Source organism: Berghia stephanieae, chromosome 2 (assembly GCF_034508935.2).
Source record: "Berghia stephanieae isolate SIO BIC M18660-M18661 chromosome 2, UCSD_Bste_1.3, whole genome shotgun sequence".
Taxonomy (NCBI): domain Eukaryota; kingdom Metazoa; phylum Mollusca; class Gastropoda; order Nudibranchia; family Aeolidiidae; genus Berghia; species Berghia stephanieae.
Genome location: NC_088361.1, coordinates 127,469,804 through 127,497,790, shown reverse-complemented (window position 1 = coordinate 127,497,790; position 27,987 = coordinate 127,469,804). Strand labels below are relative to the sequence as shown.

At 32.8% G+C, this 27,987-nt stretch overlaps 1 protein-coding gene across 1 annotated transcript; it reads right to left on the bottom strand.

Moving 5' to 3' along the window:
* Positions 1 to 85: 85 nt before the first annotated feature.
* On the bottom strand, positions 86 to 27,963 carry LOC144966568 (uncharacterized). The gene is made up of 19 exons (XM_078903241.1): positions 27,771 to 27,963; positions 26,825 to 26,923; positions 22,917 to 23,097; positions 21,308 to 21,452; positions 20,076 to 20,203; positions 19,238 to 19,298; positions 17,966 to 18,017; positions 17,151 to 17,362; positions 16,437 to 16,632; positions 16,059 to 16,145; positions 14,575 to 14,861; positions 13,191 to 13,260; positions 12,763 to 12,879; positions 7,782 to 7,846; positions 7,202 to 7,293; positions 6,237 to 6,303; positions 5,721 to 5,887; positions 5,106 to 5,212; positions 86 to 3,160 (listed from the first exon to the last, which is right to left on the bottom strand). The coding sequence occupies exons 2-19, from the start codon at positions 26,898 to 26,900 to the stop codon at positions 1,293 to 1,295; spliced, it is 3,978 nt and encodes a 1,325-aa protein (XP_078759367.1). The 5' UTR covers positions 26,901 to 26,923; positions 27,771 to 27,963; the 3' UTR covers positions 86 to 1,292.
* Between the last annotated feature and the right edge of the window lie 24 nt (positions 27,964 to 27,987).

Sequence of the window (27,987 nt, the reverse complement as noted above, 5' to 3'; positions counted from 1 at the left end):
AGTCTATATAAATGTAAGCGTTTTAATTTTTTGTCAGATTTGATAAACTGCTAATAAATAAAATGACTGAAAAATAAAACGAGCATAATTTGTATTTATTTATTTTATCTTTGTGTGGTCAAAGGCAAGATATTTTTTTGATGAAAAAAAAAAATAAAAACGAACCAAGTAAAAAAAAAGAAAAGGAAATAATAAAAAAAAACAAACAAACAAAAAATGACTTGCAGGAGCCGTTCAAGATCACAATCTTTGTAATCCGACTTGTCATGGTTGTAAACTTCACTTACCATGGCCCACAGAGATATAAATTCATGTTATATGTGTAACATTGGCTGAATTTTTCTTATCTTCTTGATTGCAAATTAGGGAGTTAATAATCGCAAAAGTATCATCATAAAGTTCTTTAAATTGTTTCAACATGGAACATATGCGTAGAATTTTTCACCAAAAAGTCAATACATTCCCATCACCCCATCAACAACACGTTTCCAGGAATACTAAAATCATGGACTGCTATTTATCCAAGAATGGACTCGTCAGGATTGGTTGGATGGATGATCAAAGTCTAGTCCACTATAGTATAGGGTGCACAACACTGATTGTCAAAACTGTCCGAGATCTTTTTATCTTCCAAATCAAAATAAGTTGCATTCTATTCTGAACAAGTGTGTATGAAAAGGTGCCAGACAGAGCAAGAAAGAAAAATACCGTACAAGAAAAAACCATCCCCAAAAACTCAGTCTACCTCAACTGGGGATCAATCCTCAGACCTTCTGATTATCGGTTAGATGTGCTACCATGTACTACCATGTAATTGCAGGACCGGTAATCAGAAGGTCTGAGGTTCGATCCCCAGTCGAGGTAGACTGATTTTTTGGGATGTTTTTTTTTTCTTGTATATCTTTCTTGCTTTGTCTGGCACCATTTCATACACACTTGTTCAGATCTTTATCTAACACCGATGCCTGCTCCCTCATTTCTCAATTTGATCCATTCTATTCTGTAAATTCTTAAAACTAAGAGGTGAGTAGCAATTTAGAAATCATCCATAGTGTGTATGTATTTACATTATATGCCAAACTAGCACTTTTTTCTTGCTCATGATATTATTTTTAACTTACATTTTAAAAATTCAAATAATAAATCTCAAATCTCAAGTAACTCCATTTAAAAAAAGGTATTTTCTATAAAATAATTAAAACGTTGCAGTGGTAAAATCTTGATAGCTTAATTGAAACTATAGGTTCTATCCTTCTCTTGTCCTATTTAAAATCTGGGCATGCGACAACTCATCACTGCAGCAGACGAGAGCTCCTTTCATTGCAGTCGTAGACAACATGGTCATGGCTCCCACATCGGGTGCAAAATCGCCTACTGCCTGGGACCCACGGTTTTGGGGATCTGGAAGCTGTTGGCTGTTCAGGTCGAATGGACGAAAATATTGATGGGCGTTTTGATGAAGAAGAGACATGGGAGCCTATATTTGAAGACATTAAAACTCTTGCTGCATCCTCCACATTTCCATCCAAACCGACCCCTTGTTCTTCCAGTTCCTCGTACATCTTCAATGCCTCTGGACTAAACAAGTTGTCCCCATCATCTTCAACACTTTTTCCTTCTTCCACAACTTCTCTCTCCTCTGACAAAGTATTCTTAGTTGCCTGTTCCTGTAAATACTGATCTAATGGAATTTCTCTGCCACGTTTCTTTCTTCCTTTTTTGCTCTTTCCCGTGTCATTTCGTTTCTTTGGATTCAATAAGTCTTCCAGCCCACCCAATCCATTAGAACTATCATGCCACATCTCCCCTCCACCACAACTTTCTCCCTCCTCCACATCTTGGGTAGAATTTATTGATGTGTCAGGTTTGAAAAAATCTGAGGCAATTCCCTGCAAACCAGTGCCATTATTTAAGTATATTTTACCATTGTCCTCACATATTTTATTATTAGTTTTCCTTCCCTTGACAGTCAACACACTTGGGTCCACTGAAGATCCTTGTGTCTTATCTGACTTTATCGGTAAACGGTAAGATGACCTCCAGTCAAATTCCTCTGCTAACGGATTAAGCTTTGACTTTGAGCGGGTGACTTCAGTCCTCTCATCCTCCAAGACCGACTTTCCTGGGTTTTTTAGGACAATCATCTTGTCCAAGACCTCTTTGGGTTCCCACAAATCCCATAATTGAAGTTTTGGTTGGCCTACAAAGGGATTCATTTCCATCAATTGTTGTCGTGTGTAACGGATCATTGTCTCTCTCTCAATTCTAATGCAAACTTTAATATTTCCAGAGCCTGTTTCCTCTGTTGCTGTCTCATTATCTGAGCCATTCTCCACTGTAACTGTCTCCCTATTAAAGCCTGTAACTGTCTCTGGTCTTTCATTATCTACAGCTGATGTCACCTTGGTTTCATGCTCTTGACTTTTGTCTAAAATTTCATCTGTAATGGAGAGATCCTTGTAACTCATTTGGAGAGATGAATCAGACAGATTTGTCGAGTTATTTCCTAAATCTTCCTGACCAGTGACTTCATTTGTAGGGTCTTCATCAGTTTGAAGCGAAGTTAAAATAGGTTGAGGTGAAGTAGAAGTTCTTTCCAAAACATTATTTGGAGAGAATGACATCTCTGTGAAAATAGGAGATGAAGGTGGAAATTCGTCCTTATTGAAATCTGAATCTACATTTTCATGGTCTGGAATATTAGTTTCACTATTAAAACAATCATTACTAAATGAATTTAAATCCATAGACTGAACAGTGGCAGCTTCATCACTTAAAGATGGACAAGAAGACTGTTTGGGAATGGTGACCGGACTCAATGAATTATTACTATTATTTGGAAAATCAGTATGGTAGTCTTCTACAATTGTGTGATCGATTGGTGATGAGGGAAGATGTGGTTCCCACATATCATGTTCTTGTAGATATTTCTTTAACAAACGGGGTGGTAAATTCCTGACATTCTTAGGAAGACTCTCCCAATCGAGTTGGGATGTCACGAAATCCAAAACACATGAAGATTCTATAGAAGGTGCATTGAAGTCTGTTGATCCATGACTTTTTTTGGGACTTGAATCTTGTTGACTTGTGACAAATTTTGTAGCTCCAAAATCCCCACTACCACCTATATCAATAGCGGGCATCAATGATGTCTCATCATCTGTTGGAAAAATGAGGGAAAAAAGTGATTTTTATAAATAAAAAGCTTCGTGTATGAATAAACTACTTTCAAATATTTCAAAATTGTAGTTTTAGACACTTATTATAGTGGTGGATGACATTGATTGCAGAGCGCCACACTAACAGCCAGGCAAAGGGGGTGTATCAGTCTGGTCCTGAGTTCAATTCCCATCATATCAAAAAGTTTTTTATCCTTCTGGCACTTCTCAGCTCAACTCGCTTTATTTCATGTTATTAGATAACAAGTAAAGCGAGCAACTTTCATTACCCCAAATGATATAATTTTGGTTGTTTTTGAGTTATAATGACATGTTTGATATTTAGTCTGTTTCAAAAGCCTTTAAATTCTACTAAACACTAAATTACCAGCATCTATCATATTTTAGCATTAAAAAGTATTTTTCTCATCATTTCATTAAAATTATTTCTAGTCGATCTTGACCAATCGAAGACAGGTAGTTGTCTTAGACAGTGCATCATCTGAGTCAGCCCATGTGATGTTTGGAGTTCCTCAGGGTACAGTTCTCAGCCCTCTCCATTTCTTAATCTACAATAATAATAAGGCCGGAAGACGTACACTAGGATCACAACTAAGATTGTTTGCAGATGACAACCTTCTACATCGGGCAATAAGATCAAAACATGAGACATAAATTCTTCAAGCCGGCCTAGATGCTTACAGGGCTGGGGAATAGAAAACAGCCTGGAATTCCACCCTCAGAAGTTACAGGTTCTAAAATTCACAAACTAAATGAAAATTGTACATTCAGTATACACAATATATAACAGTACACCAATAACTAATGTGCTAAATTGGAAACATCATGTAACAAACATATGCAAAAAAGGAAACTCCATTTCAGACGTCCTCAGAAGAAACTTATACGGCAACAGGAAAGAAATAAAATTAAAATGTTACAAAGCCTTTGTTAGACCTATGCCAGATTATAGCAGCTCTGTCTGGGACCCTTGCCACAAATCAAAAATAAAAAAAAACGAATGAATCCAACTAAATTTATTAATCAAAACAGACCCCCCCCCCCCCCCCTTCACAAACAAAACTGATTTAGATCTTGAACAGTTGCAACAATGAAGAAACCGCAACAAAGGTAACAATATTTTGCAAAGGCCTAAGCAACCAAGTGAAATTATCTCTCGATGATTCAGCAAAATAAGATGAAGCCATCAAAGTTTATTGTTTTGCACTCAAGAGTGGACGCTCACTTGCATTTTTTCATACCATCAACTTTGAGGCAGCAGAATAGTCTCACATCTCTAGTGAAAGAATAATGCAAAAGTCTGTGGAATCTTCAAATTGTTCAAGTTACAGACTAAAGAGAAAAAATAAGAAGAAGAGTATACATTTTCAAAAAAATGCTGCTGCTTTCAAAAATGCAGATTTTTCCTTCAATTTTAACTCTCAAACGTTCCATGACATTTCATGGGTCGTGCTGAAAGTGAAAGGGCTGAGGATTTTCATTTTTTAAAAAGATCAGACAAGACTCAAATTTTCATCAACTAACAATTTAGAAATTCAGGTTTCAAAGAAACTCGGATGAAAATGGGGCCATGGTCATCAATCATCAGTAATCAAAATCTCTATTATGGAATGTTTGAGATTTAAAAGTCAATTCAAATATTTTTAGTCTGCAAAGCAATCTGAGGAACAGGCAAAGTACCATCTACTCATAAGTAAAAAGACCGAATATAAATTCATGTACAGTAATCTTATGTTTTTAAAAATTCTAATAGCTCTCTGTCCACTCCAAAATTATTGGGTAGCTGGATCTGACAGAAAGATTATAATAAAACAGCATTTTATCTAAAAATAGCAATCATTAATTACCATCTATTTTCGACTTCAGAAACAGCACTTAATCTGACTCCATGTGCCTCATAAAACTGAATGATTAAAAAGTAATCACCTGTTATGCATTCCGTCTGTGTGCCAACACTAAATGTGACAACTCGTTCCAGCCTTCCATCAGGGTTAAAAGTTAACAACATGTCTAGCAGAAATGTCCTTATTGACCTGTGGGAGATGGAGGCAATAAATATTTATTTTATCATTTTTCTTTAACAAAATATTCTGCAATTATAAAAAAGACAAAGAGGTTAAAGGATTGGGAATGTCAGATTGGGAATTTAAAGTAAATTGTGACTGTAAATTATGACTTCATAATCTTCACTTGAAGATTACTCTTGTTAATTACTCAAACCAATATTAGATCTATTTATTCCTGGATTACACCATAAAACATACTAAACTCATCGTTTTCAAACTTAACCATCCTATAATTTTTAAGCAGATCCTGCCCGATAAAACCTGTTACAGCGATTAATTAAAAAATTACTCAAGCCAACCATCTGAAGCATATTTTACAAAACAAAACTATGCTAAAATAAAAACATGTCCGGATAATTAAAACATAGAACGATGCTGTAGATGTAGTTATTGCTAATTTTAACTCTAGAGTAGCGAGTATATTAGAGATGGCATGTAATCGTGTGGGGATGGTAAAGAAAAAATACAATAATACCTGTCAGTCTCGTCTTGTAATAATTTACACCTTATGTCACTTGTAATTTCTCTAAGGTTTGATGAATATTTAACCTTGAGGTGGTCAAAGCATTCTGTTAGAAAGGCCTGCGCTGTCTCCAAGTACAATATTTCACACTGGACCAGCTCCTCACCGCTTAGGTGTCTCTGAAAATAAACACAGAAGCAAGGGACTTCTGTTAATTTCAATAAGGCAAACATTTGATATACAATATGGAAAAAAATAATGATTTTGAGGCATAAAAGATGTGATTCAGAATAAAACAAAGTAAATAATCATCATGAGTACATTCTTACATGGAACTTACCACCTATCAATGATAGGGTTCTTGTAGCCAAACACACAAAAGGCATAAATAAATATTACTCTTAACTGAGAATTAAAAAAAAAAAAAAAGCGACGGTTATCTTCCATAGGATGATGGAGAACCCCACCAAACTTCTTTCCAATTTTTCTGTTTTAAAGGTGTCCAAACTACACTTTGGTAGCAAATACCTGTTTGTTGAAGATGATCCATCTCTCAACCAAAGCCACAGCAAAATCTTGGACCTCCTTACAGACACTAAGGGGGGAGGGGGAGTGAAAAAAAAAAAAGAAAATGTATCGATAAAAAGAATACAATTCTCCTAAATAAATTTTCCCATGAGTTTTTGACACCCCAATTTTGTTAATTGAATATTTGGTTATCCTTTCAGGCTTGTTTTGATGCTTTTAAAAATCTTGATTTGATTTTCAGCTTTTTTACAAATCTCACCCTCTTGCTCTAGACTTCCATACATACAAAATGAAAGACACAGACAACTAAAGATACCTTTTTCTATAACATATTTGGGGGATTTGTATCTCTAGCAGCATGACACAAGAGTACAAGGGAAAATCAAATACAACATCTTGAGACAATGGAATCCTTGAATATCTTTTTTTTCTGACTAATCAATGATTTTTGTTCCCTTGTGTTCATTGCAATCAAGACATCATTAACCATAAAACGTTGCCTATAGTCCAAAAATTAATAAACAAAAGTGAAATAACAGCTTAAAAAAACAACAAAATACCAAGCACAGAATTTTTCGGGCTCAAAATCTTCATCAGCCAAGAAAAAACAAACAATTAAAACATAAATAAATTACTTAGACATCTTTTTTATTTTTTATTAAATTATTTATTATGTTTTAATTGTTTTTTGTTGTTGACTGAAGAAGAGTTTTGAGCCCGAAACATTTTGGGTTTGGTATTTTGTTATTTTTTGAAGCATTTATATTCATTTTTGTTTCTTACTTTCTTACAGTCCACAGCTTCTTGCAGCTTAGTATCACTTTCTCTTTGGTCCAGAGACTTTAGAGCTTGTGCTCTTCATACCATGTTATAGTATGTAAAGTTTCTTTTTCAATTGTTTCATTTTGTGTTATCTGTATTGTAGTACGAGGAACCGAAATATCATAAAATAGACTGTTCCTTACCTTTCTTGCCAATCTTCAGCCTGCTTGAAGATCAATGCTAAAACATGAGCAAACTCTTTATGTTTTTTATTCTTGCGGAAACGTTGTAATTTCTGAAACAAAGCAATTAAGAGATTTACTCATGAACAAATATACTGGTATCAAATGCAGTGGTTTTGGAAATTTTCAGTATGGTAACTCAAGATGATGTTGCCTTGGCTATTGTCCTAAAAGATAGAATCTCCCCCCAAAAAATAAGAAAATAAATAAAACCACAAAAAAACCCTCCCAAAAAACCCCCCACATTTTGACATGATCTTTAATAATGTTCTGGATTGGTTACATATATTGGTCCAAACTGTATTGTTATTTTACGAATATAATAACTGTCGTAATCAAATAAAAAATAGAAAAGTCCAAGGTCTGCTCCCCTCCCAAGCTGTAGTAAAATGGTTTTATCACCCCGCCCCCCTGAAAAAAACAAAAAACAAAACATTTTCTTTCCCTAGTAGAGTATCACACACTTTTCAGGTTTGTATCCAATACAATATATCTACAAACCTAAACTACTCTGATCTTATTATCATAGCAAATCACTTACCTTCACAAACCTGTCCTTCAATTCATTTATCACAGCTATCATGGCTTCCCCAAATTCACTGGCATCTAGAAGAAAGAAGATTATGGTCAAGTTTGTCATCAGACAACTAAAACAAAAGAATATTGATTGTTGAAATGTCATCAAATTGGGATTAACTTGAAATATATCAGACCAAATGACATAGGTTGGGCTGCGTATATAAATCGTTTTCCTTGGCTTCATTACCAATGTGCAGTGACTTTGACTAGTTGAGATTTAGTGAAAGTCCCATGGGAATGAACTAGTGCCTATCCAAAGGTCAAGCAATGGATACTGCATCATAGAGGATAAACTCCAAATCTAAAAATCACTAAAAAGCAATCTTTCAGAGCCATTAGGCCCAGGGAGTGTGAAACAATAGCAATTGGTTGCCCCCCTTTAGATATGACACTAGTCCATCGCAAAGTACTTTCCATCAGATCTAACAGACCCAGATACCCAATCAATGCTGGGCGGACAGGGTCTGAAAAAATCTTGACACTGCCCCCAGGATCAATCATTGTCCCTTTAATTGTGAAGTGAGTGCTCTACCACCTGAGCTATCAGTACCCCCATCATCTTATCACAATCATAATATAATATTCGAAGCAATATTGAAGTTTAAATCTTTCAATGGTGACAGTGCACAAAAGATTTGAAGTCAAGAATAATACCGAGGATCTTGGGCACACCAAGTTTGGTGGGCCTGACGATTGGTTATCATTACATTTAAGGTCCCATTGAGTGCAAGGGGCTGAGCTTATTGTAATTGGTAAAAGAGAATAAAAAGGGTTGAATTTTTATATTTAATGATTGAATCTGCCTTTCTGGAATTGTACTTTCTTTGAGCTTTGATCCTAGGTCCATTGTGTACAATTTTCTGTTCCATTGTAAAATGTCCAAATCAAATCTATCATGCACGATCTTAAATCTCAAATGTTATCATTATATATGTAAAATGTCCAAATCAAATCTATCATGCAAGATTTTAAATCTCAAATGTTATCATTATATATGTAAAATGTCCAAATCAAATCTATCATGCAAGATTTTAAATCTCAAATGTTATCATTATATATGTAAAATGTCCAAATCAAATCTATCATGCAAGATCTTAAATCTCAAATGTTATCATTATATATGTAAAATGTCCAAATCAAATCTATCATGCACGATCTTAAATCTCAAATGTTATCATTATATATGTAAAATGTCCAAATCAAATCTATCATGCAAGATTTTAAATCTCAAATGTTATCATTATATATGTAAAATGTCCAAATCAAATCTATCATGCAAGATTTTAAATCTCAAATGTTATCATTATATATGTAAAATGTCCAAATCAAATCTATCATGCACGATCTTAAATCTCAAATGTTATCATTATATATGTAAATGTCCAAATCAAATCTATCATGCAAGATTTTAAATCTCAAATGTTATCATTATATATGTAAAATATCCAAATCAAATCTATCATGCAAGATTTTAAATCTCAATGTTATCATTATATATGTAAAATGTCCAAATCAAATCTATCATGCAAGATTTTAAATCTCAAATGTTATCATTATATATGTAAAATGTCCAAATCAAATCTATCATGCAAGATTTTAAATCTCAAATGTTATCATTATATATGTAAAATTCCAAATCAAATCTATCATGCAAGATTTAAATCTCAAATGTTATCATTATATATGTAAAATGTCCAAATCAAATCTATCATGCAAGATTTAAATCTCAAATGTTATCATTATATATGTAAAATGTCCAAATCAAATCTATCATGCAAGATTTTAAATCTCAAATGTTATCATTATATATGTAAAATGTCCAAATCAAATCTATCATGCAAGATTTTAAATCTCAAATGTTATCATTATATATGTAAAATGTCCAAATCAAATCTATCATGCAAGATTTAAATCTCAAATGTTATCATTATATATGTAAAATGTCCAAATCAAATCTATCATGCAAGATTTTAAATCTCAAATGTTATCATTATATATGTAAAATGTCCAAATCATAATCTAATTCATAGCATGATCTTTTAAATTCTCAATAATTTATGCATTTAATTATGTTATAAATGTATCCAAATCAAATCTATCATGCAGATTTTAAATCTCAAATGTTATCATTATATATGTAAAATATCCAAATCAAATCTATCATGCAAGATTTTAAATCTCAAATGTTATCATTATATATGTAAAATATCCAAATCAAATCTATCATGCAAGATTTTAATCTCAAATGTTATCATTATATATGTAAAATGTCCAAATCAAATCTATCATGCAAGATTTTAAATCTCAAATGTTATCATTATATATGTAAAATATCCAAATCAAATCTATCATGCAAGATTTTAAATCTCAAATGTTATCATTATATATGTAAAATGTCCAAATCAAATCTATCATGCAAGATTTTAAATCTCAAATTGTTATCATTATATATGTAAAATTCCAAATCAAATCTATCATCAAATCTATCATGCAAGATTTTAAATCTCAAATGTTATCATTATATATGTAAAATATCCAAATCAAATCTATCATGCAAGATTTTAATCTCAAATGTTATCATTATATATGTAAAATATCCAAATCAAATCTATCATGCAAGATTTTAAATCTCAAATGTTATCATTATATATGTAAATATGTCCAAATCAAATCTATCATGCAAGATTTTAAATCTCAAATGTTATCATTATATATGTAAAATATCCAAATCAAATCTATCATGCAAGATTTTAAATCTCAAATGTTATCATTATATATGTAAAATTCCAAATCAAATCTATCATGCAAGATTTTAAATCTCAAATGTTATCATTATATATGTAAAATGTCAAATCAAATCTATCATGCAAGATTTTAAATCTCAAATGTTATCATTATATATGTAAAATTCCAAATCAAACTATCATCAGATTTTAATCAATGTTATCTTTTGTAAATCAATCAAATTATATGCAGATTTAATCTCAATGATATTATATGTAAAATCCAATCAAATCTATCATGCAAGATTTTAAATCTCAAATGTTATCATTATATATGTAAAATATCCAAATCAAATCTATCATGCAAGATTTTAAATCTCAAATGTTATCATTATATATGTAAAATTCCAAATCAAATCTATCATGCAAGATTCTTAAATCTCAAATGTTATCATTATATATGTAAAATATCCAAATCAAATCTATCATGCAAGATTTTAAATCTCAAATGTTATCATTATATATGTAAAATGTCCAAATCAAATCTATCATGCAAGATTTTAAATCTCAATGTTATCATTATATATGTAAAATGTCCAAATCAAATACAATCTATCATCAAGATATTATTAAATCTCAAATGTTCATCATTATATATGTAATAAATATCATATCAAATCAATCATGCAAGATTTTAAATCTCAAATGTTATCATTATATATGTAAATGTCCAAATCAATCTATCATGCAAGATTTTAAATCTCAAATGTTATCATTATATATGTAAAATATCCAAATCAAATCTATCATGCAAGATTTTAAATCTCAATGTTATCATTATATATGTAAAATGTCCAAATCAAATCTATCATGCAAGATTTTAAATCTCAAATGTTATCATTATATATGTAAAATTCCAAATCAAATCTATCATGCAAGATTTTAAATCTCAAATGTTATCATTATATATGTAAAATGTCCAAATCAAATCTATCATGCAAGATCTTAAATCTCAAATGTTATCATTATATATGTAAAATTCCAAATCAAATCTATCATGCAAGATTTTAAATCTCAAATGTTATCATTATATATGTAAATGTCCAAATCAAATCTATCATGCAAGATTTTAAATCTCAAATGTTATCATTATATATGTAAAATGTCCAAATCAAATCTATCATGCAAGATTTTAAATCTCAAATGTTATCATTATATTATATGAAAATTCCAAATCAAATCTATCATGCAAGATTTTAAATCTCAAATGTTATCATTATATATGTAAAATGTCCAAATCAAATCTATCATGCAAGATTTTAAATCTCAAATGTTATCATTATATATGTAAAATATCCAAATCAAATCTATCATGCAAGATTTTAAATCTCAAATGTTATCATTATATGTAAAATATCCAAATCAAATCTATCATGCAAGATTTTAAATCTCAAATGTTATCATTATATATGTAAAATATCCAAATCAAATCTATCATGCAAGATTTTAAATCTCAAATGTTATCATTATATATGTAAAATATCCAAATCAAATCTATCATGCAAGATTTTAAATCTCAAATGTTATCATTATATATGTAAAATATCCAAATCAAATCTATCATGCAAGATTTTAAATCTCAAATGTTATCATTATATATGTAAAATGTCCAAATCAAATCTATCATGCAAGATTTTAAATCTCAAATGTTATCATTATATATGTAAAATATCCAAATCAAATCTATCATGCAAGATTTTAAATCTCAAATGTTATCATTATATATGTAAAATGTCCAAATCAAATCTATCATGCAAGATTTTAAATCTCAAATGTTATCATTATATATGTAAAATATCCAAATCAAATCTATCATGCAAGATCTTAAATCTCAAATGTTATCATTATATATGTAAAATATCCAAATCAAATCTATCATGCAAGATCTTAAATCTCAAATGTTATCATTATCAGAAAGCCGTTTTATGTTTACTTTTTTTTTCCAAAAAATTTTTTTATTTGTATCAAATAAAACATGCTATTTGCTCTATGTTAAGGATACTTTTTGTTTAAAAAAGGAGCTTTCAATTTATTTAAAAAACCTAAAATATCCAAGATTCATAAAAACGTAAAATTCCAGTAAAAAAAATAAAAATAATATCCAGTAAGCACAAAACCGTTTTCTAAATGAAGGAATGCAGGAAATCTCCATTTTCTTACCAGAGTAGGTATCTAAAATGGCAAAGGCAACTTCAGAATGAAGACTAGAATTTTGAATAATGTGTTCTAATATGGCACAGATGACCACACGAAGGTGGTCCACTGGGGCATCCAAATCTGAGGAAAAGAGGAAAATAATTCTTTTTAAAAACAAAAAATGAATATAAATGATTCTCTCGTCTCCATGAACTGTATGATCAAATATTCTCTTATTGCTGTCGTATCAAAGGTCCAGTTTAAATTAAGAATTTTGTTTTATAAAGTATAAAGTTTAAATCTTTATGTTCATCATAACATTCTGGTAAGGGGAAGTTGACCTATAAAGCCAAAAATAATATTTAAAAATTACAGATTTTTCGTTTTTCTAATTTTTTTGTTTGTTTTCGCTTGTTTCATATTGGGAGTGAAAACAGTCACCATTAACTAACCTGGTTCCACTACACCATAAATGGAGGCACAGATGACATCAGATTCCATGTTGTTTGGGTTTGACAAAATCTGTAATGAAAGAACAGATCATTTGAAATTGATTTGATGACTTTATTATTGCATAACGATTGTCTTATATTTCAAGCAAACAGAACACAGGATATGTATGTTTTGTTTTTTGGGTGTGGAGGAGGAGGGAGGGAGGAGGCATTCTTCTAAGAAAAATGTGAGCAGAAATGAAACAGCTTTGATGGGGATGACAGAAAAATATGCTTGTGAGAGAGGTTGAGTGAAATAAGATATTTTGTTTTTGCTTTTAAGGGTTTAATGGCGCTTCTGACACATTTCGGTTATTTCACTGCCGTAAAAAGGAAGTTGATGGAAAGTCAAAAAAGTTATTGAAAGCACACAAGAAAAAGTAAGACAAAGGGGAATGGTTCATATAAGGAATAGATGAAGAGTTCAACAGCGCACCATAAGTGTACTTTGTTGAAATCACCTAAAAGTCTCATCCAGACACGGGCACAGATCCCCACTAAGAGTAATACACTCAATTGTTTACAAACAAACCATTCTATATTTTTTAAAATAATAATAAATGTAACAGTATATGACAGAGAGATGATTTACAAGGAAACAAATATCATCTCTCAAAACTATAACTATACATTTGACTGCTTCCCCTCCCAGTCAAGGACTCCGAACAGAACTAATACAAGACCAAGTAATCCCTTCCAAAGACAAGAAAACAACTCGGACAACAGATATAGGGGATAGAAGACACAGTGTGACCTCCTGCCTATCTTGGGAGATCAAAGACCCCACCCAGCCTGAAATAAGAATTTTTGATATAAAGATCTAATCAACTGATATATTTTAAGGGGGCCTGTGCATGCTATTATGTCCTTGCACTATTGCATGTAAGGTTGAACAAGACAGGGTCAAGTGTCATATTCTAAATCATAACAAATTTCACAATTCATTGCTTTAATTTTATGACTCTTACCAACAGTTTGAGTTCAATTTTCAGTTTCCATTATTATCATTGCTGTTGTTATAATAATAATAATAATAATAATAATAATAATAATAATAATAATAATAATAAATAATAATAATAATAATAATAATAAAAAATAAATAATGATAACAACAAAAACATATTCCCAACTGGATAAGGAAATTAACAGTTGAGAGAGAGAGAGAGAGAGAGAGAGAGAGAGAGAGAGAGAGAGAGAGAGAGAGAGAGAGAGAGAGAGAGAGGGAGGGAGGGAGGAGGGAGGAGAGGAGGGAGAGAGAGAGAGAGAGAGAGAGAGAGAGAGAGAGAGAGAGAGAGAGAGGGAGCAAATCTGGACAATAATTGATAAAATAAAAATGTCTTACCTCTTTTATTTGTTTCTCTAACCGATAACTGTCCATCTCACTCAGTCCAACACTAGCACTGGCACTACCATTATCACCATCAATCTCATACCCATTATTGTTCATGATTGTTTCATCCTCTTCTACGCCATCTTTTTCATCATCCAGCTGATTATAATAACGTCTTCCGATGTCCTTATCATTTGTTGAATAGAGTGAAGTTTTACCTTCTCCTGAAGATGAAGGCTTTTGCTTCTCGTGTGATGCCATCCCATGCATGCTGTTCACATCCCACAGATAACTCATGCCTGGTGTGAAATACATGACACTAATTTAATCATTTTATGGTCCATATTCATATTTAACACACACACACATGAGCTTTATGTATATCATTTTTGATGATAAAACTGTATTTTGATGAAAACATATGTGATTGTATTAAAAAAAAAGAGAGAGCTGACAAGCTTGTTGGAAATATATACACAAGCTTTATTTTTCTTAGTTTATTTGTCTACTTGCACACTTTTTTTTCCTCAAAATTTCACCAATAATTTTAAGTGATTGATTTCCAAAGTCCAATCCTGAAACAGATCTTGAAATTAATTACCTTGATCTTTTCACTAGCTACAAATAACAATATATTAGGTCACAAAACTGGCTGTTTGTCATTAGCATAATTCCATTAATTCTCACATTAATGAATAAGGATACATGTTATATGCATGAGCAATTAACAATATTATCAAAGACATGTTGATGAAACATTCTTAACCACAAAATTTCTTAAAAACAATGATTTTTCTTTTTAAATGTGATAAATCTCACTAAACGTTAAAATTATCACCTCTCCTTTGAAGATAACCCTCGCTGCCTGTTGAGAAAAGCGTCAAATTCAAAGCATGTGTCCTAGTTTATCGTTGTCTGGAAAACATTGCCTCTCCCTACCTTACAGAACTCTTAAAGAAATATCTGACACCCGATCTTTGCATCCCTCCAATGACACCACCCGTGTGACTATCTCACCCATTCGTACGAAAGCAGGAACAAGGTCCTTCCTCATTTTGGTCCATCTGTATGGAACACCATTCCAAAGAGCATCTGGCAGTCCAAATCATTGTCTGTGTTCAAGAAATCCTTGAAACATTTCTTTTTTGATATGCACTTTCTTTAATATTGTTTTGTGTTGATGTAAAGTGCCAAGAGCCTCATGGTTGAGGATATTGTGCGCTCTATAAGAGTCTATTATTATTATTATTATTATTATTATCATTATTACTATTAATAATATTAAGGCCATTTTTCACTCATTATCTTTATCCTTTACTTTTGATAAATATATCATGATTCTTTTGATTTTATTCTGACTCAATCACGTGATTTGCCATTAAGTTCACGTTAGATAATAACATAGAAGGAAATTCCAAACATGAGACAATCAACCAATCGGATATTCCTGAGGTTATTGTACCAACGATTACTCCATCCATTATATAACAACAAACCATCATCACTGCTGGACTGCCTCTCTAGGACACCATGGTAGATCTGGGACATAATATCAACATGGTAGTCAGTGTCTTGAACTGTATCTGGTGATGAAAAGAAAAAAATACTGATTTTAATTTGAGTATTGAATACTCTCAACAATAAATGAACAATGGTAAAAGTGATACAGAGATAGCTCAGTATTTCTGCGTGTCTATTGCTTTCACTTATCAACTTAATTACCCAATTACAGCAGAAACAGAAGAGATATAAATTTTACATTCCATGCCTTTTGGTTTGTTTATCTTTAAAATAAAATAACCGTAAATTCTAAATGATTCTAATGAAGATGAGTCATGACTCTTCTTCCAACCTTTCCTCATTCCGTATCTTACCCCAGTCCTGATCATCATGTTGACTGTTACATGACTCCAGCCTCTGTAAATCCCGCTCTATATTGGTCTTGGTAACCTCCTGTGCCTCAACTATCTTCTCTTGTTGCATCTGAGTCAGTGAGATGGATCTTGTCTGCATCAATGTGCGGTAGTCAAAGCCTGTTACCATCCGTTCTGTCTCTGATGATGACATAGACTGGAAACAAACAATTTAATTCCACTTTTTAAAACTTATGCTCTAATGAAGAAAGAAAGAGATATTAAACTGGATCTTCTCAAGGCCTTGTTATTTCCTCACCTATCACAAAATATTTAGCAAACTTAATGTGAAGTGCCCTGAGAGCTCCACAATATCGATACCGCACCTGTGATGATAGATTTTTGATCAAAATGTTTATTTGGGGTCTTTTAAAAATAAAAACCCAGTGTATTCAACAAATAAAATGCTTGGAATCTAGTCTGTATCTTGCAGTAAGTTTGACAACAGCAGATTAAAAGAAGAAAAAAATTCCATGGAATTAGTGTAGTTATCTTACAACTATAATTACATTTGCAATGAAATGGCAATAAAACAGTGGCATGTTTATAACGGTAATCATGTATTTTTTTATTGATAATGCCAGCCTTCTTATATCACAATTGAATATTAATTCATGTGGCCATCATTTTCCCTGACACACAAACTGGCAACAAATCGTGTCAAATGAGCCTTACTTGATTTTGAGATGCTGTTGAGATATTTTTAGAAACGTTGACCAGGGCTGCTAGAAAGTCATCACTGCCTCCAACCACATGATCATCATTCCATTTCTCTATATCTTCTTTCTCATTAACTTCTTCTTCAACTGGCAGTTTCTCAGTCTCCCCATTTTCACATGTCTCAGACTCTGTTTCTTGCTTGTACCTCTCTGTAACCTTGCGCAAACCTGTAAGAAATTTTGTTTAGAAAAAAGTTAATGTTAACAAGACAACTAAAATGAAAAAGAATCATTTAAACAGCATTGGTACATTGTTAAATAAATCAGCAGATATTATCAGTACACATATTTGTTGTGTTCATGGAAAATTTTCACACAATCAAAATAACCCAGTTAAAGGATCTTGTTGTTACATCAGAATTATATACTATCCTCCTCAGATGACATGCATTTTTCTTGTTAACATTTACATACCAGTCTACAAATCATAAAAGTAACGCAAACAATTATATTCACATGACAATGTAAATTTTAAACGACAAATAACTAAATAAATAAAAAATGTTGATGATGATAACAATAATAATAATAATAATAATAATAATAATAATAATAATAATAATAATAATAATAATAATAATAATAATAAAAACCCAAAATGATTGACTATTGCAGATATTGAAAACTGTTCATAATAGAATCCAAATTATACAAATTAAAAAAAAAAAAAAGAATAACAAAATAATCAATTAGCCAATCTGGCAATGATTCTTCATCAAGAGAGTTGGAAGGGATACTCCCCTGAAAAAAAGTGTTCCATATCAAACTTACATTCCTCCACAATGTCATCAGTCAGGATCTCTTTTATCATGCCACCCGTGCCCTGTGGATAGATAAACAGAGTGAGTCCACCGTGTGCTACGTATTAAGTGATACTGCTCCTGATCTATAAAGATTGTGGATTTGAATCTTGCACACAATGTCCATTTAGTCCATCACAGTCTCAAAAGCAGCATAATTTGTGTTGTTGAACTAATTTTTTCAAACCATATCATTCTTGCTTTCTAAGACCCAGGGCATGTAATAAGATAATATGTGAAAAAATAAAACCCAATCAAATTTAGGCATCATCGTACAAGAAAACCTGAAACAACAAGCACACGAAAACAAAATAACAAAAAATAAAACAATGTGCACTCTAGGGTTTATCAACAGAAACAACAGACATTGCCATGCAAACCTGAAAGAAACTGTCTACTTTGCACTCGTAAGATCAATCTTAGATTATTCCAGTACAGTTTAGGGTCTACAATTACAATCTGTAAGGAAAGCAATTGAAGATGTACAACGCTGCACTGCAAGATTCGCATGCAATGACTACAGGTAACAGCCCCACATGAGCGTAACAGACAGTGATAACACAACTTGGACAGACTCCCTTAAAAGACAGACCGAAAGAACGTTTAACTCATGTTCAAAATTACAAACAAAATGATGGCCTCACCAGAACAACTAGACATACAACTAAACTCATGCATTTAAACAAATATACACTCAAAAACAATAGAACACCAATTTGCAAACAAAAATCTGCATGCTACAACTACAAAAAAATAAAGAGAGAGAAAAAAAAATCATTTAGACCCATTTATCCCATCCCTTTTCCTGTTACTCATCAATTCATTCAAGATCAACACTGGTCTAGTGTCACTTTTTGACATTTGGCACCAGTCTGCTTAGCATATCATAAACTCGGATGTTCATAAAAAAATCACGCAATCAAACATAGATGTCAAATTATGCCACAAGACATGGCATGATCCACCATTTATCGGCCTGAGCTTTTATCAGAGGAAAATCAGCGGATAATTTCTAAAGAGACCCCAAAAACAAAGATTATCATCACAGTTCAGTTAGCCATTTTTGGTTTAATCAGTTTTTATTTGTTTTCCAGGGTTTATAAATGATATTTGATATGCATCAATTCACCACCAAATGAGGCTGGTTCATTCAGATAGAAAGTATTTCAGGTTTCTCCATAATGCACTCTAACAAGAGTGAAGTATTACCGAACAACCTGACACAAATATAAGCCAGACCTACCACAGCTAACTCCTCCTGTTGCATCTGATGAATGAGTGATCTCCAGGTTCCCTGTGTCTGTCTAGAGACAAGAAGAAAAAAATAAAAACTACAACAATCTCTACATAAAAACAGTTGGTTGAAGTTATAAATCTAAGGGATAATTATAGCAGAGAATAAATATATCTTCAGTAAAACAATACACAGATGAAAATTGATGTTTGGACTTTTCTTATATTTAAATAAAATGTTATAAAGAAATGCAGACAAAATGAGAAATTTAGAAAGATAAATACATTTATTAATGGTAATGGTAATGCATATAAGAGAAATAGAGAAATAGAGGGGATAAGAGGTCTCGGTCTCATTTACTGACCCACTGTCTCTGTTCTGAGACTATGGGGTTGGCCAGGCAGCTTGCGAAGACAAGTCTCACATGGTAATGGTGGATAGCGCTTCTCCCTAGCCTATCTGTTGAAAACCAAGTACTACCTGGATAAATGCATTTTCATTGGCTGTTGTGTTTTACCTAACCGCAGGATATTGTTAGCCAATTATAAACCGCATTCTTGTTCTTTTTTTTTTTAAAGACTACTTATTACCAGTATCAATAGATTGAATGTCATTATAACCTTCTTCTGGTAACATTTATGTCAATATATAAGATCTTTATCTACTCATGTTATGTAGTAAAAAAAAAAAAAGAAAGTGGGACTTTGATGACCTATGATGCTGATTTGTCTGCTCTGCATTGTGTCAAAAATAGCAGGTCATATATGACCTGTATGGAATAGTCTGCACAGCAATCACTTAAATAAAATCCCTAGCTCATGACCAACAAGCCAATGTACTTCCATACCTGGTGTAGATGATGACAGTGTAACACATGCTGTTCTCATCATAATGCATGAGAAGTGTCAAGACCTCTTGTCCATCCGTTTCTCTCTGAAGGAGGCTGGTAGCACGACTATTCCATGAAGTTGATAACTAAAAGACAATTCGATTAAAATATGACTCGTAGTGACAACCGTCAAATCATAACTAATTTATACAAACACTTATTCAGTGCAAATGCTGTAGTTTTTTTTACTTCTTTGTTATAATAGCAAAAAGAACTATGCGCATCTCTCGGACGGAACAAGTGTAGCTACACCAAACTACTGATTTTCCTGAGCAAGCTAACTTTCCACTGTTATAAACTTTCATTTCACATTATATTTTAACAATCAGCATAAGATTGGAAAGAGCTATCTTTAAACTTCTTGCTAATATAAATTACTCAGAGATTATTCAAACATTCAAAGATTACTCCATGGGTGCCAGCAGGAAGAAGTGCTGAAACCTGAAACTAAAATCTCAACACTTTACCAAACCTGAAAATGTTCCTACTGAAAATGCGGCCTAAACTTTACTCTTATTTCATCACCGTTTTTATACCATTATTAAATGATTACACAGCAAACATATTGACACAATGAGGAAATTAATTTGATTTTAAAACCAACTTATAATACATAGTGAAATACTCACAGTGCAGTTGTGTCTCTCTAGGGGAGCCAAAGAACAGTGAGAGACAGAGAGTACCAGAGGTACTCCCTCAACATTTTTTGAAAAATTTAGTGATGGACACCGGCTTGGGCTGAATCACGTTTTCGAATTTTTACCGATGCTATTAGGTTATTTTACTCAAAACACTGAAACCGGAGGTATTTGACTTCGAGATATCGCGAAACCAGAATTCTGGCATGAACCGGAAAACTGGCACCCATGGATTACTCAAACATTTTAAAATGTACAGCTCCTGGAAAACAAAATAAATTTAATCTCTATAGTTGCTTGAAAAAAACAATCAATTTTGATTTCATTATCAAAATTAATCAATGTCGAAATGGAAACAACCAAGATAGTACAGAAATACTTCACCTTATGTTTGTACATTTGGTTTGATTAAAATGCTGCTTATAATTCAGTGTATAAAAATAAAGACTAAAAAAATTAACAAACCAAGAATTCCAAAAACCTGGAGGTCAGATATCTTGCAGTGACAGACACAAATTGCTGATAACTTAACATTCTGCAACCTCCACTTACCGGTTTAACTCCACCAAGGCTGACCCGACTTGCTTGAGGGGGCAAGAAGTTGAAAAGGTCAGAGGTTATGGCACGACATCTATCCACTTCAACGATGCCTGAGTGGCCAAGGTCAACAAAAAATACATCAGCTGTCTTGTTGCCACTGGAGGATTATATAATTATAATATCTAGTACTGAAAAAAAACATTTAGAAAATGATAGAGAAAGAAAACATTTCGAGACGAGCACAGGGAAACAATAATGTTGACGGCCATGAATGATGTTGATCATGATGAATTCAAAATTGATGACAAACATACTCTCTCTCTCTCTCTCTCTCTCTCTCTATATATATATATATATATATATATATATATATATATATATATATATATGTCTCCCCCCCCCCCCCCCCCCAACTCCATTCTGATTATGATGATATTGATTCCAAACCCCCATACCGACCCATCTTAAAAGCGGAATTTAAAAATTGTTTTTCAATTTCTAAAGACCAATAAACAGTTTTGATCAAAATGACTCTTTTATGAACACATCTTACAGTACAGAAAGATTAATAAGGATAATAACCAGTGAAAAAGACTTGTCCATATATGATTTAGAATTATGTCCTCTTGTCCGCTTTCTCTAAAAATCTTCTGTTGGGTTTAATGCTTTTGCTTGGTAAATATTTAAATCTACAATACAGTGAAAGCATAACATTTATCATGATAGTTCATTGAGCAAGAGCAAAAAAAATAAATTTTTTAATGAATTAATTAATTTTAAAATTTTCAAATCTCTAAAGATGAGAAAGGTCCTTAAATTTGATGTTATAATTATGTAAAATGTCATAAAAGCAGCATGAAGAGTTGAAAATGACATAAAGCAGAGAGAGTCATCTCAAAAAGGTGCTGACCAAGTTCTTATACTGAGATTGATCAGACGACATGGAAACTTAGTGATGTTTTTGTTTGTTTTAAAGCGTTTTACGGCGCTTGCAACACAGTTAGGTCATATTCATCATCATCAATCCCATGATCTGATGACCATCGGGGGGATACACGGGATGCAGATCTCACCACTTTCCGCCATTCTTCTCTATTGATAAACGCGGTCGTTAATCTACTGGGGCACGACTGATCCAGCATGTCAAGTGTTATGTTTCTGTCTTCCATGTATCCTTTTGGTGGACTTTTTAAGCTTGATGGTGTCATACTAGAATTACAATTAAAGCAACCAAGAAAAAGAAAGACAAAGAGGAATTGATTCGAGCATACCAATCTCTAACCTAATTGATGTTAAGAAAGGTGCGTCTATGTGGTCTTGTGGTATGACACTCGCTTTCGGATCGGAAGGTCCTGGGTTCAAGCCTCCCTCAGCGCATAGTTGAGTCTTTAGAGAAGGCTCTTTACTCACATTCTCTCACCGTACTCAGGTGTCAAATGAGTACCTGGCCGTTAACAGCGTTGTCTCTGTCCGAAAAAATTGTAATATCGCCTATTGCGCATAGTGTCCAGTCTTACATGTTAAACGTTGCTGTTGGCCAGGGACCCCTTATAAAGCGCTTTGAGCACATTTAGTGGATATTGCGCTATATAAAAAGCTCAATTTTAAACATTTTTTTTACCTGTCCACCCTGGTGATCTGAGCCCTTTCCCAGTGACATCCATCCTCTCTGATTGACTCAGCAGCAACTACTAAATATCCAGGGTGCATCTGGTCTGGCACACATGTGTACTTCGTCAGGTCCAGGTTGTAAAAGGCATTCAGCCGTTGCTGATACTCATTGAAGAGATGCATGTCATAGTCTAGGATATAGAAGATATTTTTTAAATTTAACATACCACACAATTTATAGTTAAAAGTCTTATCCTAACTTGCATATGTGTTACGTAACATATATTCATACAAGCTTAAATGCTTGATTTTCAAAAGGTTTTTGTGAGATCTGTGTTAATGTTGAGTATAACTCATGGTGATGTTATTTAGAAAGGATATTTGAAGATGGTTAAAAATGAAAAATAATAAGATCACGTCATGTCTTGCTGGAAATGAAATACAGGAACAAACTTTTATTAACCAAAAATACGATATTGTGTTAAATTCATTGATGAAGTAATAGTGAAATATCAATTTCGTAAAAACAAACATGAAAATTTAAAAAAAACATGAAAATGATATTTATTACAAAACAACAACAGTGAGAAATACTTACAACAACAGTCAATTATTAGCATTAATGAGATTGAAATAAAATTTATGATTTATTCTAAAACCATTACCAGGAGTTTCAATTCAAACTTTGAAAAACCAATGAAAATGTGTCCATTTTAAATTCAAATATCAAAATACAATTTTTAAAAAAAATGCAACAATTAATAATATTACAGTGCAAGCCACTTCATCGGAACAGTACCATTACGCAGAATAGTTCCAATGTACTGATTCCTGTCATGGCCTCCATTGAAACAACCTATCAAGACTACTCATACCTTTTGCAGTGCTAAATATTTTTATATGGTATAATACAGAGCATCCTCTTTCTCCTAAAATCCTATTTTCCTATCTTCGCTACACTTAACATTACATAATGCGGTTATGATGTAGCATGTACTACCTTATAACTTCACATTCATACTCGCTTTCAGATTGGAAGGTTCTTGTCGTGTGGTGGTAGGCATGATGATGTGGTGTTGTTGTAGTAATAGTAGGGATGATGATGTGGTGGTGGTTGTAGTAGTGGTAGTAGAGATGATGATGTGGTGTCATTTGTTGTAGTGGGAGGGATGATCATGTGTTGTTCGTTGTTGTAATAGTGGTGGTAGGAATCTAATGTGGTAGAAGTTGTAGTAGTGGTGGTAGGGATAATGATGAGGTGGCAGTTTTGTAGCAGTGATAGTAGAGATGATAATGTAGTGGTGGTAGTTGTAGTAGTGGTTGTATGGGTGATGATGTGGTGGTGTGTTGTAGTAGTGGTGGTAGGGATGATAATGTGGTGGTAGTTTCACTTTATCCCACAATTATATCAGACCTACCACCATAAAAGAACTTTTTATTCTTGAAAAGAAAAAGGTTCAACTTTTCTTCATACAACTATAAAAAGAAGGAACCAAAAGTATTAAATTTCTCTTAACTGGAACGATGATCTTTCATTACTATCTAAAGCCGTTACCAAGCCAAATTTATTGTAGCAGAGGTATTTTTCTTTTTCTGTTCTTTGTTGTTTTTAACATAAAGCAACTTAATTCCGTCACAAAAATTATCCCCCTTGAATTCTTTTCAATACAGGTATTTCACTTCCTGTTTGAATTTGTCATTAAAAAAAATAAATTCATCACTTCTATTTATTGAGCTTAATTAATATCACAAACAGTGAGAGCATAAGTATAATCTGAGAACACTCAGTGTAAAATAAAACTAAAACTAAAATATTAGTGACAACCAGAAGTATATAACCAACTGAAATATTTAGTAATAAATATGGTGCTTGAATTTCCCTGAAACAAACATCATTATCATCAACATTGAAAGAGGAAACCTAATAAATATTAAACATGAAACCAAAAAATTGATTAGAAAATTGGCCCCAGTTTTGAACCAGCGAAACCCATGATTACAGATCAGCGATGAACCACAAAAAATTCGGAAATCACAGAATTCCACAGATCCACCAAAAAAATTAGAGTCTATAATACTACATATTATGAACATGTTTTGTTATTTTTAAAAATTACCTTCTGCATCACTCAACCCTCTATATCTACCTACTGACTCCACATTTTTTATTACAGGTTCGATTCTCATCTGCTCTGAACAAACCATTAAATGTTCAAGATTTGTATAATGCATTAACCCTCTCGTGTTCAGATTATTTTTGGGGGAGTAGATAATGAGTGTCCTATATGGCCATGTCAATCATGTAGACATCCTTTGATGATATAAGCCTACCCTTTGATGTCTGCAGTCGCATTATATCGTTTTCTACGGTCACTCATGGCTAAACTCTGCCTAGAAGCGATTTCATAGGTCCGTCCATCACCAAATTTCAAACTTTTGTTCTCGTGACTTCTTAAGTTTTTTGATCGAAGAACGATTGGCCATTGAGAATCTTGACCCTTCAACGATTTGGTCGTTCTGACAGCTCACATGTCAACAGCTGACAACAATGCATTGATTCATCGGTGAAGCACTAGTTCCGTCACAATCACCACGTTGTTGAATATATTATCCAGGCACGGTTGATAGGTAAAAAAGCCAAATTATGTTCTAGTTACATTTGAAACAAACAAAGCATATCACTGATCTCGTCTCACTGAGATATAAAGAATGATATAATAATCAAGAAAATCGGCCGATAAATAAAAAAGTTGCTAAAAAAAGCTAAAATAAACAATAGCAGTTTTCTAAATCAAATTTATTCGTAAAACCGTTGGTTTTCAACCGATTTTTCTGAAATAAAGACCAATGTTCTTCTATTTTCAAGCTGATTTCAGCAATGTGACTTTCAAATTCTTCAGAATTGTATTTTTTACTTTTAGATTTTAGCTTTTAGGCATACTCAAAAAGGTGTTATATTCTTTGGATAACAATATCGTAATACATTGACAGTGAGAAGCGTCTTCATTTCGGCCAGCCGGCTAGATAGCCTGTGATTGGTCGAAGACTTTGAGACGCTTGATTCACAATTCCACATGAATGGACGGTGGCGGTCGATCAAAGAGGTGTAACAAATTTATTTACCAACTATTTTTCTTAGTGCTAAAATTACAAAGTAATAATTTCACATCAGAAAAAATAACTCTGAAGTTCCTATCTCTTTATTACAATAAAATTGATACCAAGAATGACAAAATCGCCCCACAAAAAAGGAAGTTATAAATTATTCATAATATTTTTAAAAGTTTACAAAAATTGTTATCAAAGTCATTTTTCATCACCAAAGTCGTAATTTTTTTCCGATTTTTACCAAACAAAGTGCAATGTCAATGGCTTTCACCCGCAAATAAAATAGGATCCAAAATCGTAATTTCTACACCATATTTTATTTTTTGTCAGCAAATTTATAAAAATCAAAGCAGAAAACATCCTGCGACAGTGACAGGCCTGTAATTTCCTTCACAACGATTGGATTTTACTTATTGAGGCCAGTCTTGACTACCCCACCCATGAATATTATGCCGTTGTCGGTTTTTGTCGGGTTGAATCTTAAAGAGTTAATTAACATTTTTAAAAAGTCTGTAATTTATAACTTTCGGAAATTTCCCATCATGCTATGCCCTCTAGTCATAATTTGGTTTAAAAAGTAGAATATTTTAAGATTACGTGGACGTTCCTGAATATAATTGAAGCATCTTCTTGTCATTGGGTAGTATATTTACTTAAATATCAGCACATTCTGACTCATGTGAGGACTCCAAAATTTTGATCTCATAAGGCTTGCTTATGAATATGAAACATGGTTCGTAAAGAACAATAATTAATTCATTATCCTTGTCGATAAATAACTGAAATTTTTATAAAATAAAATAGATATACCCGTTCCAATGCGCATCCAGAAGTTGCTTGGATCTATTATGTGCGTCACAAGTCCTTTAAATAAATTGTATTCCATGATTGAATATGTCAAACTCAAACCTGAAAATATAAAAAATAAGAAGCACTTATAATAAAACACATCAACACATATAAAAAGTTAAATATAAAGATTAAAGCCTCTCAAATCTTGATTATCTATTATAGGTGAATGAAAAATGTGAGATAGATAAGGAGAGAGAGAGAGAGAGAGAGAGAGAGAGAGAGAGAGAGAGAGTTGGAATGAGATAGAAGGGTTAGAGGGAAGAAGAGGGAGTGAGGGAGTAGGGGAGAAAGGGAGAGAGAGAGAGAGAGAGAGAGAGAGAGAGAGAGAGAGAGAGAGAGAGAGAGAGAGAGAGAGAGAGAGAGAGAGAGAAGGGGGGGGGGGGAAAAATGAAAGAGAAAGGTGGAATAGAGAGGGAAGGAGAGGGAGTAAGGAGAGAGAGAGAGAGAGAGAGAGAGAGAGAGAGAGAGAGATGGATGGATAAAGAGAGAGAGAGAGAGAGAGAGAGAGAGAGAGAGATGGATGGATAAAGAGAGAGAGAGAGAGAGAGAGATGGATGGATAAAGAGAGAGAGAGAGAGAGAGAGATGGATGGATAAAGAGAGAGAGAGAGAGAGAGAGAGAGAGAGAGAGAGAGAGAGAGAGAGAGAGAGAGAGAGAGTTTACCATCAAGCTTGTTTTTAATTAAGTAAGTGTAAGCTTTTGATTCTAATAAAAACAATTTAAAAAAAAGAAGAGTCCACGATCAAAATCGTCAGAAAATTAAATTTTCATCTAGATATCACTATTGAGGTTGATAAAAATCCGTTCATTATTCGGGCGTACGCATCTATCTAAAGTCCAACAGTTATACAGTACAGTCACAGACTTAGACTTAGACGTCTCGAAACTTAATTCAGGAACTTACCAATGAACGAATGTTATCTTTCGTTGTTTATTCTTAAAACCATTCCTACAATGGAAAAAGAAAAAGTTTTGTTATTGTATTTTTTTCAGTTTCTACAGCAGAAGGAAAAAAGTTGGGAAACGAACTAAGGTAAAGGATGTAAAAAGCAAAAAGGCCAAGGACGCAGGATTGCCATATTGATTTTGCTAAATATGCCAAATACCAAACTTTTCAAAGT

Excerpts from the sequence above, each read along its gene's own strand:
- LOC144966568 (XM_078903241.1), bottom strand. The coding sequence starts at position 26,900 with ATGGAATACAATTTATTTAAAGGACTTGTGACGCACATAATAGATCCA. Across the intron at positions 19,299-20,075 it reads ACTGTCATCATCTACACCAG|ACAGACACAGGGAACCTGGA; the intron begins GTATGGAAGTAC and ends TCTTGTCTCTAG. Across the intron at positions 18,018-19,237 it reads AACAGGAGGAGTTAGCTGTG|GGCACGGGTGGCATGATAAA; the intron begins GTAGGTCTGGCT and ends ATCTATCCACAG.